The 16,882-nt window shown below is 34.3% G+C and overlaps 1 protein-coding gene across 1 annotated transcript; it reads right to left on the bottom strand.

Annotated features, from left to right (window-relative positions):
• Positions 1-95: 95 nt before the first annotated feature.
• Positions 96-15,573, bottom strand: LOC135686642 (uncharacterized). The gene is made up of 16 exons (XM_065202913.2): positions 15,185-15,573; positions 14,767-14,801; positions 13,135-13,180; positions 12,537-12,618; positions 10,991-11,045; positions 10,171-10,226; positions 9,258-9,322; positions 8,728-8,787; positions 8,443-8,533; positions 5,587-6,604; positions 5,181-5,308; positions 3,614-3,680; positions 3,157-3,236; positions 2,524-2,563; positions 2,174-2,245; positions 96-1,694 (listed from the first exon to the last, which is right to left on the bottom strand). Exons 1-16 carry the CDS (start codon positions 15,219-15,221, stop codon positions 1,251-1,253), a joined length of 2,376 nt encoding a protein of 791 aa, XP_065058985.2. The 5' UTR covers positions 15,222-15,573; the 3' UTR covers positions 96-1,250.
• Positions 15,574-16,882: the final 1,309 nt, after the last annotated feature.

The following is a 16,882-nucleotide window of genomic DNA, read 5'->3' as shown; positions in this document are numbered from 1 at the left end:
GCCAAAAGCCAGAAAATTCAAGATTATGCTTGCAATTCAACGGTGAACTTCAACCCACAGGAATGTGTTTACAGGAATGTGTAAACTGCGAGAAATTCAGGTAGCATCCTTATGTCATTAACGGCTGCATTCTAATGGTACTCACACTTGAACTTTTAAATACCATCAAAAGGATAAAAAAATATTAGTTTCATTCACAGAATAATACATTTAAAACTAACAACAACAGAACAATATTTGATAACTGTTTATAGTTCATGCGAAAAAACGGGTGGAGAGGTATGTGAGTGAAATGTAATGGAGATGGGTTTTAACCGTATACGTCGGATCAATCTAGGATCGCAGAAAATTAGCTGGGTATTAATCAGAAAAGATGTTTGGAGAAGTTGGACAAGATCAGTGTTGATGATCTGCAAAAGACTTTGTTAACTCTTTCAATTCAAATTGGAAGGATCACTTTCAACACCCACAAGCACTGTAACTGCAATGCAATAATTAAAACTGCAAAACCAAACCCTATTCAATGCAGAAGTTGTATTTGCATTAGAGCTAGAGCATATGCCAGCACGGAGCGAATACGAGACAAAATAAATTAGCCTTGACACACACAAAGGGGTGAAGCTATTGCTGTATAGGTGATCGCTACTCTGAAAATATCACTAAGACAATAAATTCAACAAACAAAACTAGCATACACTGCACAGTTAACGAGACCAAACAATTAACAACTGTTTAAAAATTCATCAAATTGTTTATACCTAATTATCAAACAACCATACCTAAAGCGAATAATTTACACGTTAAATGTCAGTGAATACGAATCCTTGCTATAAATGCGAGTGGAAGTGAATATGTTACAAAGATAACTTGAATGTACACATGAACATTGAAATAACAATAAGCCGTTTAATTCAGGTTTAGAACTATAATATTTAACCGAAGATAAAACGTTCAAATGTTTTGGTTACTGGGTTTCGAGTACAAGAGAACACAACCGAATTTCTATCTGCGAACATATGCTATAATTCTAAGGATCCTTTTCAATAAGGAGACTGGTTAAGCAAGCAGTTGATGGTTGATGGTTGAGAGGAACCTTTGGAGTGAGCATGCCAAAACTTTTCAATTGAATTTTTTATTTCATAGAAAGTTTGAAAAATTCACTTTTTGAGACTTAAAGTTAACCTTTCATTTTTTCAAGAATTCGTCTCGAGGTTTTCTAAATATATGGTTGACCAAAGACCAAATGGAATCTACAAGAACGTTTCTTTGCTAGAATCATGACTAAAAACTTTCTTAATTTTGTCTTTTTCTACCTCACCAAGCGTACCACCTTTACCCATGTGCATAGGTCGCAGTTGCTCAGGAGATAAGCGAACAAGTCTTTGTTCTGACTTCGCTGATACATCGAAAGAATGCGGTCCGGATTTTCGAGAAGGCCCGCGTAGAACCGGCTGAAGTTTTTCTGGGGCATGTAATACGGACTGCGACTCATACGCGCGCACAACATCGGAAGGTTGCTGTGACGACATCAAGACAGACTGGGTAGGGTGAAGCCGGAATTCACTGGGGGCTGTCATGTTGCTTTGCTTGGTTGGTTGGGGTTTGCTTTGCTTGTTTGCTATTTTAAGGTTGACAGGTTGTAGTTTGACGTCAATCAGTGAAGGACGATGAAAACTAAAGGGCTCCGAAGCAACCTGCAATTTTCAAAATGAACAAAAAGTCAGCATATGCACCAACGAAAACCTATGACCATAGTACACCTTTAGAGGTTTAAGTACATCTTGAAAAGCAAACACTTCCCTTTTAAAAGCTTCTAAGTAAGCGCAATACTACTGCACATATTACATGGCCTAATCACGTTGATGCATTACTATAATAATAAAACTGGGCAAAAAACCATCTAAGTGCCAAATAAGAAAACAAAATATTGATCAAATCACAACTTCTGACAAGTTAGTTCAAGTAAACTATGAAGTCTCAAGTGAAGACATTACATTTGTTATTGCCCCAGTCATATTTGTGAACCCAGCCACTTCAGTTTTTCATTTGCAAAAGTCAATCAACTGGCACGTTTTCAAAACCTTGGGCAATATCAAGCCTTTGCAATGAAAAACAAGAAAGAAATTATTTTTAAAATGTTATTAGTGATAATATTTCGAAATGTTGATGATACCTTGTCATTAGTTTGTCGATGGTCCACATAAGGAGCCAAAGGATTGAGCTTCTGGTATCTTTGGTCTTTCCCCTAATAAACAACAACACGTTTTTCAGCACGTCTTTTATTTATTGATTTACAACAAATTTTTATTGTTCAGGAGTTGGTGACAAGAAACAGTAGCAGTTTTGAAATACGAGCATAGTCAAATATGATGCTTAATAAACAATAAATAATGGTATGTCGATCTTGACTAGTGCTCTGGACTAACATCACAGTTTCAAGAAAAGAGCTAAAAGCACCACAAGATGGCTTTAAAGTTAATAAAATCAGTTATATAATCCGTAAGTTAGTAAAATCGATCATACCTGATCTGCAGTTGAAGAGACGTCTTGATATCTCTGATCACTGTGGAACAAAAATATTCTTCATTTACATTTATCATAGATAAAGACAAGCAAGATAATGAAGAAGAAAAAACATAGTGATGAAGCTAAAATATATTGGGGGGAAATATTAGCAAAAGTTTACTTTATGCATTAAGTTTGTTTTTTTAATTGAATATAATTATACTGGATAGTTTCTTGTCCTTTTGGGTTGTGTTAGCCTATCGTTTAACAACAAAAATTGTTGTACGAAGAGAAGTGCTTCATGCAGAGTGGAAAACAATAAAATCTCTCAATTGATACCGAAAAAATTAACAATATGTTATATGAATGATTAAAACTATTTCTTTATTTACATGAAATGAAAAAAGATTTAAGCTTATAGAAAAGATTAAGGAGAACCCAGTTCTGACATGTCCTTACCAATTACTCCACCTCTATTTCGATCAAAGTTTTCTAATGAAAATTGTAAGAATACGAAAAATAATTATAAAAAGACAAAAATGAAGAAAATAGGACTAAAGGTAGAAATCATTATAAGCAATAGGGAAAGAAACTGGCCACACAAGTCTCAATATGAAGGGGGGGGGGGCGGGAATAACAAAGACTCTCTACCTGCTGTGATCGGCGATGGGCGTTTTGCAATCAAGATGATTTGTTTCTGCCCCCTGCATTTCCGGATACGTGTTGCTTTTCTATAAATAAAAGAAAATTTAAGAGACGTCCCCAAGCACTCGTTTTGCTGCCCCAAAAAATTTCTATACAAAAAAGTGGGCACCAGATTTTTGTGTCACTTCAGTGCTATATCCTTCCAACAGTGTCATTTGATCCTGGGTAATAATAAAAAAATATGAACTTCTCAGAACCAGTTTAACTTTTCCCAACCAGTTTAACTTCTGTATTCAAAAGAATTATGAAGATGTGTTATAGATAAAGTGAGTGGGGGTTACTTACCCCTACATTCGCCCAGGTAACTACATTTACAAATGGGTATGCTGCGGTGTGCACTATTTGCAAATACACCATTAACACGAACAGAATTTTATTGAAACCATTGTATTGATGTGTTTACCTGGCGCTTTTTCTTCTTCCTTCTTTCTCCTTTTGTGTGATTGCGTGATCCAATGTCTTTCAAATCTCTAGTAAAGGAGTTAAGTTATGTTTTAAGATCTGGCAAATCGTGAAGTTATGTTTGAGGATGAATCATTCCCCTCACTGGGTTTTGCAAAGCTTGCTTTTTAGTCACAAGTTATAAAGAAGTAGGCAAAAACGTTGTTCTACAGGTAAAGGGTAAAGGCCGACCTGAAGAGACGCATAAGCATGTAGCATAAAACAGTAAAATGCAAAGTTGCAATTTAAAGTCGTTCTGTTCTGCACACCAAAGCCGGCACAGCGTTTTCATTTTTTTAGTAACAATTATTTATTATCATTTATCATTATTAATTCTTTGATTTAATAAATAGCTTTTGATTTAACATTATTAAGTCTGCAGCTAACAATAAATAGCTTAAAAGATTATTAAGGCCAACCTTTTAAACAAATATAAAATGAACACAATTAGCAAGATAAAATTGATGATAAAAAGCCTAAATTTGGATAAATAAAAGATAAAATATCTTACAAAATCTAACAATATTCATAAACAATAATTTGTTAGCATTAAGAGAAATTTGAATTGCAAAAAAATAACTTAATAGCTAAAATAAACTAAATGGCTGATCTAAAAAATGTCGTGTCTTTTTAATTCGAGTCCATTCTAGCTCAACAAGCATTTTTTCGCTTCTCGGTTACATTTAACAATATAAACTGTGTTTACTTAATGTAGTGGGGACACTGTTCAGACTTTTAGACCTGAGTAGGTGAAATTTTTTAGGCATACTCAAGTCTAATTCTTAGCTAATAAAAATTATTTTAAGTACGGGTACGGTAGTTTGAGACTTGAAAACTGGTTGCAAATTTATCCAAAAGTTCCTTGGAGAAAAAATGATGAAAAATTTTGTAAGCTGTTACTTGGTTATCATGGCCGAAAAGATCTTGCAAATTCCATCACAACCCTACGCAGTGTTTTAATAAAAAAGTTAGAAGAAAAGGGCGAAATCTGCAAGCAATTGTTTTTTACAGGCACCCCCAGCCTGCTAAAATAGAGTGCAGCACAACAACATTTTCCGTGTGAGAATCGCACAGGTACTTTTTTAAACTAGATGCTACGATTAGCACCTTGAAAACAGTCTGTAGCAACATGCAGTCATAATGTAAAAATTTCATTATTTAACCTTGTTTCCTTACAAAAAATAAAAATAAGATTACAATAAATATTGGCAAAATGGAAGACAGAGAAATTTATGAGAAAACAGAACCTGCATGACAAATGTTTTTATTCCAAGGCCCTGACTACTTTAAAATGTGAAAACAATGAAGAATCAGTTCATTACAGAAGTTTTTGAAAAATTCATAAAAAATTAACAATAAGAAATATTTCACTTCAATTTAAAAGCTCTAGTCCCAAAAGAAAACTGCACAAAGTGAAAATTCACAAATCTATAAGGAAACTCAGGGGTACCCAAATCTTTTCAAGAAAGAAAGTTGATTATTGAAGGAATGCCAATTTAAAAACGAGAAAATTGACATGAACATCCAACCTTGAATCTGAAGAGAAACCATATTGATATGAAGGTTCGAAGGTACTGGTTTTGGAATACTCATCGTGGCCCTCAGAAGATTGTCCATTTGATGTCCGAGTCGTATCTCTTGATTTGTGATCTGTAGCCTATAAAAAGACCAGAGACCATATAGAGTGAAGATAGAACAGCTTGATGCGATGGTTCAAAAAGTGATTGTTCCCATTCAAAGCTTGAAATCGCCATGGTTATCATTTGTTAATAATCACGGACAGCAGTGGCCTAATTCTTAATAAAAAATGGTAAAGAGAGTCTTTGCAGCTATATCAAGCATTTTATTATCAGAATTGAATTGAATTGTTATCAAATTAGTTTACGAGATGAGTGAGATCCAATGATACTTCAACGTAACCCAATCAAAGCATACCTGATTCTGGACATGGTATTGCCCGTATGAGCTCTTTGGCTGCAATGTCCGGTGTCCAGCATTTGAATACCCGGTTCCTGATTGAATGGACCAGTTCATTTTACTAGCACTGATCATAGTATTTGAGGTAGCATGACTAAGATTCGGCTTGTTAAACTTTCCAAATTGTTTCGTCAATGCACTCATATCTAGCTTAAAGTCATTATTATTCGATATCTTTTTAGAGCTAATTGTTTTATTTTGAGATAGATCCTTAGCTGGTCGGCTCTCTATTGTTTTGTTATAATTTGAGTCCCTGGTCATTTTTGCCTCCGAATATTGAATGGTTGACTGAGGCTTTGATGACGTTTCGCCAGCATCTTCACGAGTAGTTTTGTCTTCTAATTTGCTTTGCTTTCTGTTAATAGTTTGTTTTTCTTCGCTCGTTTGAGATCGATAATTTCCATTTGGGACAGCTTGTACATCTTCTCGCTTTCCAACCTGAACATCGCGCTTTTCTTTTGATGCTTTCTCCTGGATGTCACTCCCTACCACCCTAGGCACAATTTTCATGGTACTTTCTTTAACCTCATCCTTCACAGCTCGGGTTGGGTCCTCAAGCTTTATCTCTTTCCACGATTCTTCTGTTTCTACGTCACTGTCTCCGTGATTACTGTTTTCTTTCTTCTGATGGAACTGCTTAAATGCACGGTGGCTGGAGCATTGATCAATAGTCAGCCTCTTTCTGGCTTCTAGCCTCAATGTAGATTCTAGGAATTCTAATAAATCCGCGGGAAGGTTATGTTGGTATTTGTGTTTGAGGGTCAGTGGTTTTATTTCCGTAGGGAATTTAAGGCCACGGAATCGCGGGTTCAAGTTAAACAGATGAATTTGTTCCGGTGGCAATGGTCCGATGATTTTTTGTATCACATACAACTGATCGATTTCACTTTCACCAGGAAACACAGGTTGGCCATCACTGAGTTCACCGAGAATACAGCCTATTGACCAGATATCGACAGCTTTACCATAGCCACCTCTGTAAATAGATGATCAATAAGAAATGAAAACAATCATGGTTTTAAAAAACTATATATTACATGGTATGCACGAGCCCCTTGCCTAACAAGAGACGCTAACATGGCAGCTTTAACTCAATAAGATGAAGCTTAAAAAGTACTGTAGTTCAAAACAAAGTAAATGTAACTGGTCGACATTAAGAATTCCAGTTTCTTATAGATGGGGCTATTTTTAGTACTCGCTACTTTATTCAAATGTCATTACGTTAAATGATGAGCATTCTATAAGTATTTTTTGTTTTTTGTTTTTATTTCATGTTAGAAACTTAGAAACTATTACCAACGGTAGAAGATTTTTGAAGCTTGTTAAGTTTTTTTAATTTTTTTTTCTTAATTTCTAGCATTATTTTCAATAGAAGCTTTATTATTAAAAGAATTAAAAGAACAAACTCCTCAGTTAAAAACAAAGCAAGCTGTCAGGGCGTTGTTTAATAGCACACAATGACAACGACATGAAGTCAATAGCATGCATCTTAAGTGTAAAATCAGCTACATCTGTTTTGGTTTTGCTGAAACATGGCCAAAAAACCACATTTTACGAAAGGTTTTCTGTTTTTCTGTTTTTTTATTATTGAACCAATGCCGAATTAAAGCGGTTAAATAGAAAAGAGCATTGTAATTATTTTATTTTATCATAGCCGAATTTTATTGATTCCATTTTTCTTCACAAAGGACTATCTAATAAACTTCAGATTATTTTGCTCCAAATTCAATAATGCAAAAACATACTTTGTGAATTAATTACTTTTCTATTCTAAACCAAAAAGCTATGATACTAATATTAGAATTTGAAATATGGAGTTATAATATCAATAAATTAGAAGATTGTGGTTCAAAACATTGCAACTTAGAAAACTATCGTGAAAACAGTTAACGAAAGAAAAGTATCTCTGCAAAACATAATTGTAAACATTGAGATGCGAGCATTTGTCTAGAGCATAAAACCAGCTTTGACTTTGACACTTGCACGCGTTCCTTAACTCATATTGTATCACAACATTGATACGACATGTGTAGGGTCATGACACGAATAAATCAACTTTTCATTTCTAAAAAGGTTTTACAATTCATTGTTGAAAATGCCTTGATCTACAAGTTGCCAGAGTTGGTGGCGATGACGTGACAATTTTGAGTGGTCTGTGCAACTTCGCATACAGTTTTAGCAAACATCGTGTTTCTTGATCCAATGAGAAATTTTACGAAATAACAAAACCCACAGTGATAGAAAAAGAAATTCGACAATCAATATTCACTGCTTTGAAAAATAAACATTTTCAAATTGCCAGTTTTCGTGTAGCATGGAAAGTAATTCACTTTAGGAAGCTAGTTCGCAACTGTTTTCATGCATAAAAACATTCATTGTGGTTAGCGTCGATTACTTCTGAAGGTTAGGCTTTTGAAAAATTTTTTTGAAACTCTTAACCCTTAAAAGTGATTAAGGTTTTTTATGTCTGTATTGAGCTGAGGAACTAGTCTAACAACTGAACTAGTCCCTCAGGCTGGCGACTGGAAACAGATATTTAAACTGGGAAAATAATTTATCCATTCGTATAGATGCCTTTCACCGAGTGCCTTTTTGAAAATCAGTCTATAGTTAACTGTAGAAGAGTAAAAAGTAACTATAAAGCCCGCCCTTGAAGAATTGGGGCTTTTTGGTGAGAAATCCCTGAAAGCTGTAGGGAACCCAAGTGCAAATTGGAAGGTGAGATTAAGCATCTCTGCTTCATCGCATTTCACATTAACACGAACTTTGATATGAAAATGCCAGTAGTATGAAATACAGAACAGAAAAACATACCCGAGTAACAGTTCTGGGGCTCTGTACCACCTGGTGGCGACATAGTCCGTGTATTGGCCCGTTCCTGTACCAGTTATGGCTCTCGCAAAACCTAAAATAAGAATTGTTGGCATGAAGCGTAGTTTACATTGAATTGGTATCCAAAATTTGAAAGAGATACTCGCTATGTGAAGCACTACCTACCCCCCTTTAGGGTTTATCTATGCTTACCCTATTATAATGACTATCAAAATTAAAATTATAATTATCATTTTTAACAAGCTACTCAAAACAGGAGATACTTACCAAAATCACAAAGTTTCAAAATATCATTTTTACTAATAAGAAGATTTTCTGGCTTTATATCTAAAAAAAAAACAATTTCATCATCAAAAATCACAAATTTCGAAAAAACAAAGGTAACAGCTACAATTTGAAGTTTTACTTTTCTTTGATGGAAGAAAAAGTCATAAAAAGATGGTCTTTATCGACTATTAGAAAAGTTCTTGATTGAAAGCAAGCAGCTTACTGGTTGTCTGTATCGAAATAAAATGGAAATGGGAGCTATAACAAAACATTTTTTTAGTAAAAAAGAATCTGTAGTGCCTTGTTAGCATATTGTTAACTAATATCGACACGAGCTTGAGCGCATTAAAATATGCTATTCAGAAGGAACCGCAACCTGCTTGAAGACAAATGGAAACCTTTCCACAATCGAGAAAAAGACCGAGTTGGCAATAAAATAAAAAGAACTTTCAATCGAAACAAACGTGAAAGACAAACAGATACAATTATTTGAATACGTATTCTAGGAAAGATATTCAAAATTTAATTACCTCTATGGATAACACCATTTGAATGGCACCACTGAACAGCTTTTATAAGTTGATAAATATAATTCCTACAAAATATGGAAGAAACTAAATGTTTCATCGACTGGTATTCATTTGATTGAGATACCGCTCGTCAATATATATCATACAGTACATTTCCGCAAAGACGAACGTTAGAATTTGAGAACTTACAGGCTGTCTTTCTTTTATAAAGCTACTTTTGCCTGAATAATCATGATTTATTTAAAAGTGGGTCTTACCCTGAACCATCTATTGTCACGAAAAAAACTTTTCTACCATCATCAAAACACACCATTAAATAAGAACCTAAAGGAAGGACCTTTGATTCGGCAACTCCTATCTGCACTCTTAAAACAAAACTAAGAATACTCTGGATCTGGAAAAAGTAGGTTCTTCTTCACAAAGAACAACTTGGAATATTAAATCGGAATCGTACTACCCTGATAACAAATACAGCCTTTCATAAGAAATCCTGGCTGATAATAATGAAATGGCCTTGAATCAAAATCTTTTAATGACAGTCATGTTCGACAGAAGCCCGAGGTCATTCACTTTTAAACTTCTACTAAAGAGCCGCGATTCTCCTAGCGTTATAGGATAAGCTGCTATCTATTAGGGTCCTAAGGCTGATTTATTCCTTTCCTCGAACGGTCTTAGATTTCAAAGACCTGCCTTGTTTTACAGGCATTCCTGGTGAAAGTAACAAAGAAGAAATTACAATTTAATCGCTTTTTACTAACCATTTTGCATAGACATTTTGTAAATTTCTCATCTCGTACTCGAACAACGTTTCGAGGGCAAACTTTGACTAATGACTGGTGAATTTTCAATGAAATCGAAAGTAATAGCACTGCCAAAACACAACACGTGATCTAAATAATTGGTAAAGGCATACCTTAACTTGAGTTGTGGCACCCCATTTGGTAGTTCTTCTAATAGCTCGAGAATATTCTAGACAAAAAATTATCAATATGACAAAACGTGCTTAAACTTGTCTTTATACGGGTGGAGAAAATATCAGATGTTGATTAAACATCTTTACCGGATAGACGCTTGAAAAAAGCCTATGGTGCTAAAACAGAAAACCTAACGTAGAAAGAGGTATTAATCAAGTGTTTGACTTCTGTTAAAAAATAAAATCATTTTGTATCTTGTTGAGAATATAGCTGATGAAAGAAAACTCTAAAATTTTTTGCTGATATAGCCTTGATCCACGATCTTTTAAATCCTTCTTAAACTACGCTGCCAAAATTTCGTCAATAAATTTCACGCACTAAGACTAAGAAACTAGGCAGCTCAGCTTTCGTCCGTATCTGAAGCACTCTAACTGAGCGAACCTTGAACTGAGTAGAGCAAATATCAAGATTCGGCAAACAAGAAGAAATATTTCAGTTTCAAATTACAACTTGATAAACCAAACGTTTTGGTATGCCATCCCGAAGTAACTTGCTGCTGCTTGCGCTGAGATTCCTCCCATCCTCACTCACATTTTGGCATAGCCTAACAATTTTTGCATTCTAATATATTGACTTGGGCAAAATGCTTTAGCAATTGTTATCTTATAATGGCCTGAAAGATAGATTACAGTAAAAGGGTATGTCATTATACAGACTATTTCAAAAGTAGGTGCTTTTTTAAAGTTTTAGCAATCAACTAACATTTGAATATCTTCTCATTAATAAACATAGAACAAAGCTCTAATCTCGCTTGCTTACCTTGTCAACATATTCAAAAACAAGATATAGTTTTCCTCTTCTTCGAAATGCTTCCCTGGAAAAGAAATTTGGCAAAGCTATAGCTGTTTGATCAATGATCATGAACTAGCAATAGATTGAAAAATATTAATATATAATTAATGGGCTATTTTTTAACCATGCATATTGCTCTCAACTGTCCTTTTGTATATTTGATAAATGCTTAAAACAAAATTTAAGCCTAACCAGGTTCTACAATAGTTACAAAAAACTGTAGAAATTTTGCAGCCTCTTTGTGAATCTTTATACAAATGCTATTTAGGGGCAGCCTTTGACTTCTATCAACACCAACAACATTGTTACTAAATATAAACCCTCTGCTCTCGTTTTGCATTTTTCCTTTTTTATTCATCTTTTCCTTTTCGCTATATATAATTTATGTAACACATACTATGACAGAATACAATAACCTTTAAAGTCAAACTCATTGGCTCTGTTGACTGTATTGAATACAAAATTTGATCTCTTTTTATAATAAAGTTCCCATTCCCATATCAAATCAAAAGTTTAGATCTGGGAAAATACCAAAAAGATGGGGAGGGTTCTGTTATAGGGGTGTACTGGATCAGGATTTTCAGAATCCGGCCGGAACCGGATTTACCGGATTTCTTCGTGGAATATCCGGCCGGATTCTACCGGATAATCTGACCATTTATAGAATTTTAAGTAATAAAAAGTTTTGAGCCACTTTGCGAAAAAATGTATAGCGAGAAGATCAAAGAGACCTATTCAGGGTTGCCAGATTGAATTTACAAACGAGGGCTAGACTGGTGAGCAATTTAAGCCAAAATGCTCATAAAAAGGCCAAATCAAAAACTCTCTCAAGAATCCATCGAGCAGGCACTGGTTATATTTCTACGCTTGTGCCTGTTAGATAATTTCTTAACTTTGATAAGAATCTTACTTTTTTCCAAAACCCTTTGCTAATATCAAGATAATATTTAGGTTAGGTGATAAAATTTGAAATTTGGTTAACACTTTGTAGTTAACTACTAACTATTCTATGAATGTAGTAATTACTTATTAATTTTGGACGTCTGCTGAAAAGGCCAACAAGGTCAAATTTTTCCAGGCAATCTAAATCTAAAAACCAAAAATGAAAAATTTGGCCTAAAAAGCCGATCTGGCAACCCTGGATCAAATTTGTGAATTATATCATCCAGTCTTCCTGTTTCGTGATGACGAGCACTTTCATTTCAAATCTGTTTTCAAGGCACTTGTTTTATCATCGATATTGTTTAGTTCTGGAAAATCCATTTTTGATCACTGTATGAAGGGAATCTGACTTGGTTTTCCAAATTTTCTTAGTTTTGATTAAAGTTTTGGAAAATCCGGCAACTGGCCGGATTTCGGAAACAAATCCGGCCGGAACCGGATTTTCAAAAAATCAGCGATCCGGCGCCGGATTATCCGGCCTACCGGATATCCGGTACATCCCTATTCTGTTACTCTTAATATTCGGTTGGACTTTGCAGATTTGGAGACCATGACAAGGTAAAGTACATACTTTAACTCAACAATGTTTTCTTGCTTTAACATACGCAGAACCTTCAGCTCTCTTAGTGTGGTTCTTTTGACCTCCTCATTTTCTGTAAACAAAAGTTCAAACAGTTGAAAATGATTGAGGTTTCTAAAGCTGATTTTTGCTAACTAAATATTCAAATGTAATGGACCATGACTGAAAGTAAAGCATACAATTATAGATAATTTCATTATCTAATAGTAAATTTTATCTTAAAATTTTGAAATGAAATAACTGTTAAAAACATCCAGTGCCTAGTGTCATTTGCTTTAAAGAACAATTTGAGGGATTTTTACCAGATGTCTGATATATAAGTTTCCAAAGGTATAAGTTGAAATACAGTTTTTGGTTTTAAAATGGATAGAAATGATAAGCTTGCTTCATAAGTTGAGAGAACTTAGTTAAAAAAATTATTTCTACATGCATTCTGCAAGACTTGTCTTCTTGAAAGGACTCATTCCTGTAACCAGTGAGCAATTTGAATACTTTCAGTACGAGAAGTGAAAAACAGTTTAAAGTTGGTAGTTAAAAATTTATCACATCATTATCAATGAGATATTATCAATAATTGAAAACCATGTACCTTCACTATCCTTAAATTTTTTTATGGCAACAACTTCATTGGACTCCTGAAAAAAAGGAGATAATTAGAAAACAATAAAAATTTGATGCATGGATCTCGTCCAAGATTTACATACTTCATACTACCAGCCAACCAGAAGCAATTTAGAAGATCTTAACTGTATGGTTGAATGTGGTAAACAATTGGAAGAGCTTCTTAGGATTGGCAAAGAACTTTATCCTGCAAGGATGGAAAGAAAGAAAGGCAGTTGAGCCTGCTTATTTTGCTTCATTAATTAATTGACAACTGAAAAAGAAACCAGCTATTTGCATTGAAAGGCAGCATATGGATAAGCCACATTCCTCATCATAACTATTTTCTATATTCTTGTAATGTATTTGTAGCTATTGTAAACCTTACTTCTCATTTAAAGTGGATATGAATTAATCCATGGGTTATCTCATTAATTTCTAATTCTGTCTTTGAGTTTTGGATGAGCAATCTTATTTCAAGCTAATATTTCTCCTACATTTGAAATCAATTCACTAACAAAAAGAAAATCAAGAGACCATTATTAAAATGGAACAGGTTATGAATAATTCAAGTGATCTTAACAGCATTTGAGCCAGATGTCCCTAAATCTGGAATATATTTTAATTCCATACAAACTTATTTCAGTAAATCAAAAATTACAGTTCATACACTAAAACATTTATGAATCTAAATGATCCTGGATGCTCTGAATCATTTAGTGAAATGTATAGATGTCTTGGAATCTTAGAAATTGACCTCTGAAATACAAAATTATCATTGTTTTCTCTGCAAGCAGATGGATAGAAGCAACTAAAGTGCTTCACTTTCTTGGTTCTGATTTGGCAGATATCTAAAAATTATATCTAGCAATGACTTTTTTAGATGACACAAAGTAGCCAAAATGTAGCATAATGAATTTTTTGGCCTGGCATTGTTCAGAGCATAAATGTTGGATAATGGCTGAAAATAAGCCAAAAATTTATATCCAGATGTGGAGTATGCCATGGCTGCTCTCTATTAGGAACATTTTTGCCTGAAGCTCACAAAATTTTGTGCTTTGCAGTTACACAACACTTGTCCATTTGAATATGCAAGTTCTAATTTAAGGACACATGCCTTCAGAACCCCCCCCCCCTTATATGCAGTGGAATCAAAACTGTAGTAACATTGCACTGATAGTGTTAAAACAGATTATAATGTTATCATGGATAAGATCCTTGAGGTTAGGGTGTCGAGGTGAGGCTGCAGACCTGGAATAACTTGTGCTATTGCGATTTTTCCCTCTCACTTGTACAAAACATGAAGTTAGGGTTTGGGTACAACAGCATCTTAGATATGTGAAACTGCATAATAAAGAGTATTTTTCATAAGAAAGTGCTCAAGAGGTAGCAAAAGATGCCTTTCTCTACTCTCAATAGATTTTTCTCCCCCCTCAATATTAATGTTGTTCCAAATGTTGTGTAAAACTTAGGCCAGTTGTATGTTGCCATTACTGCATCTTGCATAATATAGCTCAACAAATAAATAACTGGTATTTATTTCTTCAAAACTAGGACCGCCCTTGGTTCAAATGCCCAACACTATTCGAAATTTAATGAAAATAGAAAATAAGGGCCAAACCTTGTGTCTGCATTTAAGAACAACGCCATAAGCTCCTGAAAATAAATATTAACTAGTTTTATAAATTGCGGAAATTAAAAAAAGCAGCCAACAGAGGTTAGAGACGCATTTTTATCAGAAATATGACTACAAATTTTGATGCAAATTGGTTTCTGTAAAGACATGTATGAAAATTTATAGGAAGCCAATTTGTATTCACCTTGTCAAAAGTCAAAATATCACAGTCAAATCAAAACATGACCTTTCTTATTGTTTTAAATCGTTATCTCTAATTTTAGCAAGATAGCAGATAATATGGAACTCAATGTTGGGTTTTCGAGAATACATTTTGTAGCGTTTTACGAGTATGACAATTATAGTTGCTATAGTATTTTTTAGAAAATTTTCAAACTCAACAGTGACAAAAGCTATTACCTACCTTCTCCAACAACGCCTAATATTTCGTATTTATTCATCACCCTACTTCGGCAGTTATCAGTGCTATCTTCCAAAGAAACTCCTCGTTAATTCTTCTCATTTCCTCTTCTTTCGATAACAAATCCAGGAAAACAATTTCCCTAACATCTGCCTGGTTTAACTCATTAAGTTACAGTTGAGGTCGAGGCCTAACATCTCTGCTTTGAATATCCAAGAAGCTTGCATCTACATGTGGCCAATTTCATTACAGCAATCGATTTCAAACGAATTAATAACACAGATTTATTATTATCTTGTTTATACACATAAATAATTAATTATTTCTATAGGATAAGTAAGCCTTGTCCTCATTCAAGATCACGTTAATGACAACACTAGGGCAATTTTTTTGTCATCTACCTTAAGGAGGTGATTTCAACCTAAAAAATAACTAAGAACACTTCTGGGCTCAGAATCACAAATTCATAGGAATATTGAGGGACAGCAAAAAATATAGGTATTCTTAGAAAAGAAAGTGTATAACGAAAAACACAAAGGGATTCTTTTGAGGTTCTAAAATGTGATCTTCAAAAAGCCATGAAGTAAACATTAGCTGAAGGCCAAATTCACAAAATTGAAAACCTATGCCCTACATTTTTCAAAAACACTCAGTAACAAATTTGAAATGAAGTAACTGATCGAATAGAGTTGTATTTTCATAACTGGCGTAACTAGATGTGTATGATTTGGAGCGGGCGTTGGTTTATGACGTTGACAAATGTACCCTGGGTACCAAACCAAAGCCTTAGTGAACGAAAAGGGTTCTGGTACCCAGGGTAAGACAAATGGTACAACTAATAACAGCAGACATGTAATATGTTATACATATAGTCTATGCATACCAAGTTATTGTGGATATTTTAAATTATTGTGGGGTCACGAGCTCCTCTGTCTCCTGTAGGGGGAGCTCTTGATTTTCAGACATTTCAACTCTCCCGATTTCGCCCGGGATACTAAAGGCTTTGCTTGCTTTCTTCTGGTATCCTGGCATTTTGTTATTTCCTCCCTCGCTCTTTTCTTTCAACGTTATAGCGAGAATGATTACAAAGAGTTTCATCAAAAACACAGCTGCTAGCAAAGTTTTTTTGAGAACATTTGTATGCCATTTTCTTTACAGCAAATGCATAAGGGCATTTTTATAACATTTTTTTACATTGAATTATTAATAAGTCCTCCTCTCTAATAAACCTCCTATCTTTCAAGCACTTTCCCTCTAGGACTGAAAAATAAGTAAGCCCACCGGGATTAATAGAGCTTTGCAGTATTATAATTTTTGCCATTCTCATTATAGTTTTTGCCATTAACTGTTTGCCAAGCACAACGTTTTAAATAGTCAACGGTTTTATAGACATATTGTTTACACAAATTACGGTGATTTCCCTGTTCCTGGCCAAATTTCAAAAAAATTTCTTGAGCTAGATGACATGGTAGAATCTTGACTGTTTTGAAACCACAGGATACCCGATGCTTGGTAACCCTATGATTGAATAAGCTTAGAGCCCAGTTTCCCTTGTTCTCTTTAGAATAACGTTTGCAAAATATTTCTCGTCCAATTTTTCTGAAATACCGCTTTGATAAACAAAAAATAAGCAAAACAAAACCTGAATCTCCAATGGAAACAGACACGTCTGTAACCTATATTAATTTCCTTTACTTGCAG

The sequence above is a fragment of the Rhopilema esculentum genome, chromosome 6 (genome assembly GCF_057945365.1).
Source record: "Rhopilema esculentum isolate cy_ngs chromosome 6, ASM5794536v1, whole genome shotgun sequence".
NCBI classification, from domain to species: domain Eukaryota; kingdom Metazoa; phylum Cnidaria; class Scyphozoa; order Rhizostomeae; family Rhizostomatidae; genus Rhopilema; species Rhopilema esculentum.
Note: the sequence above shows the minus strand (reverse complement) of the source record. Positions and strands in the feature narration are given on the sequence as shown.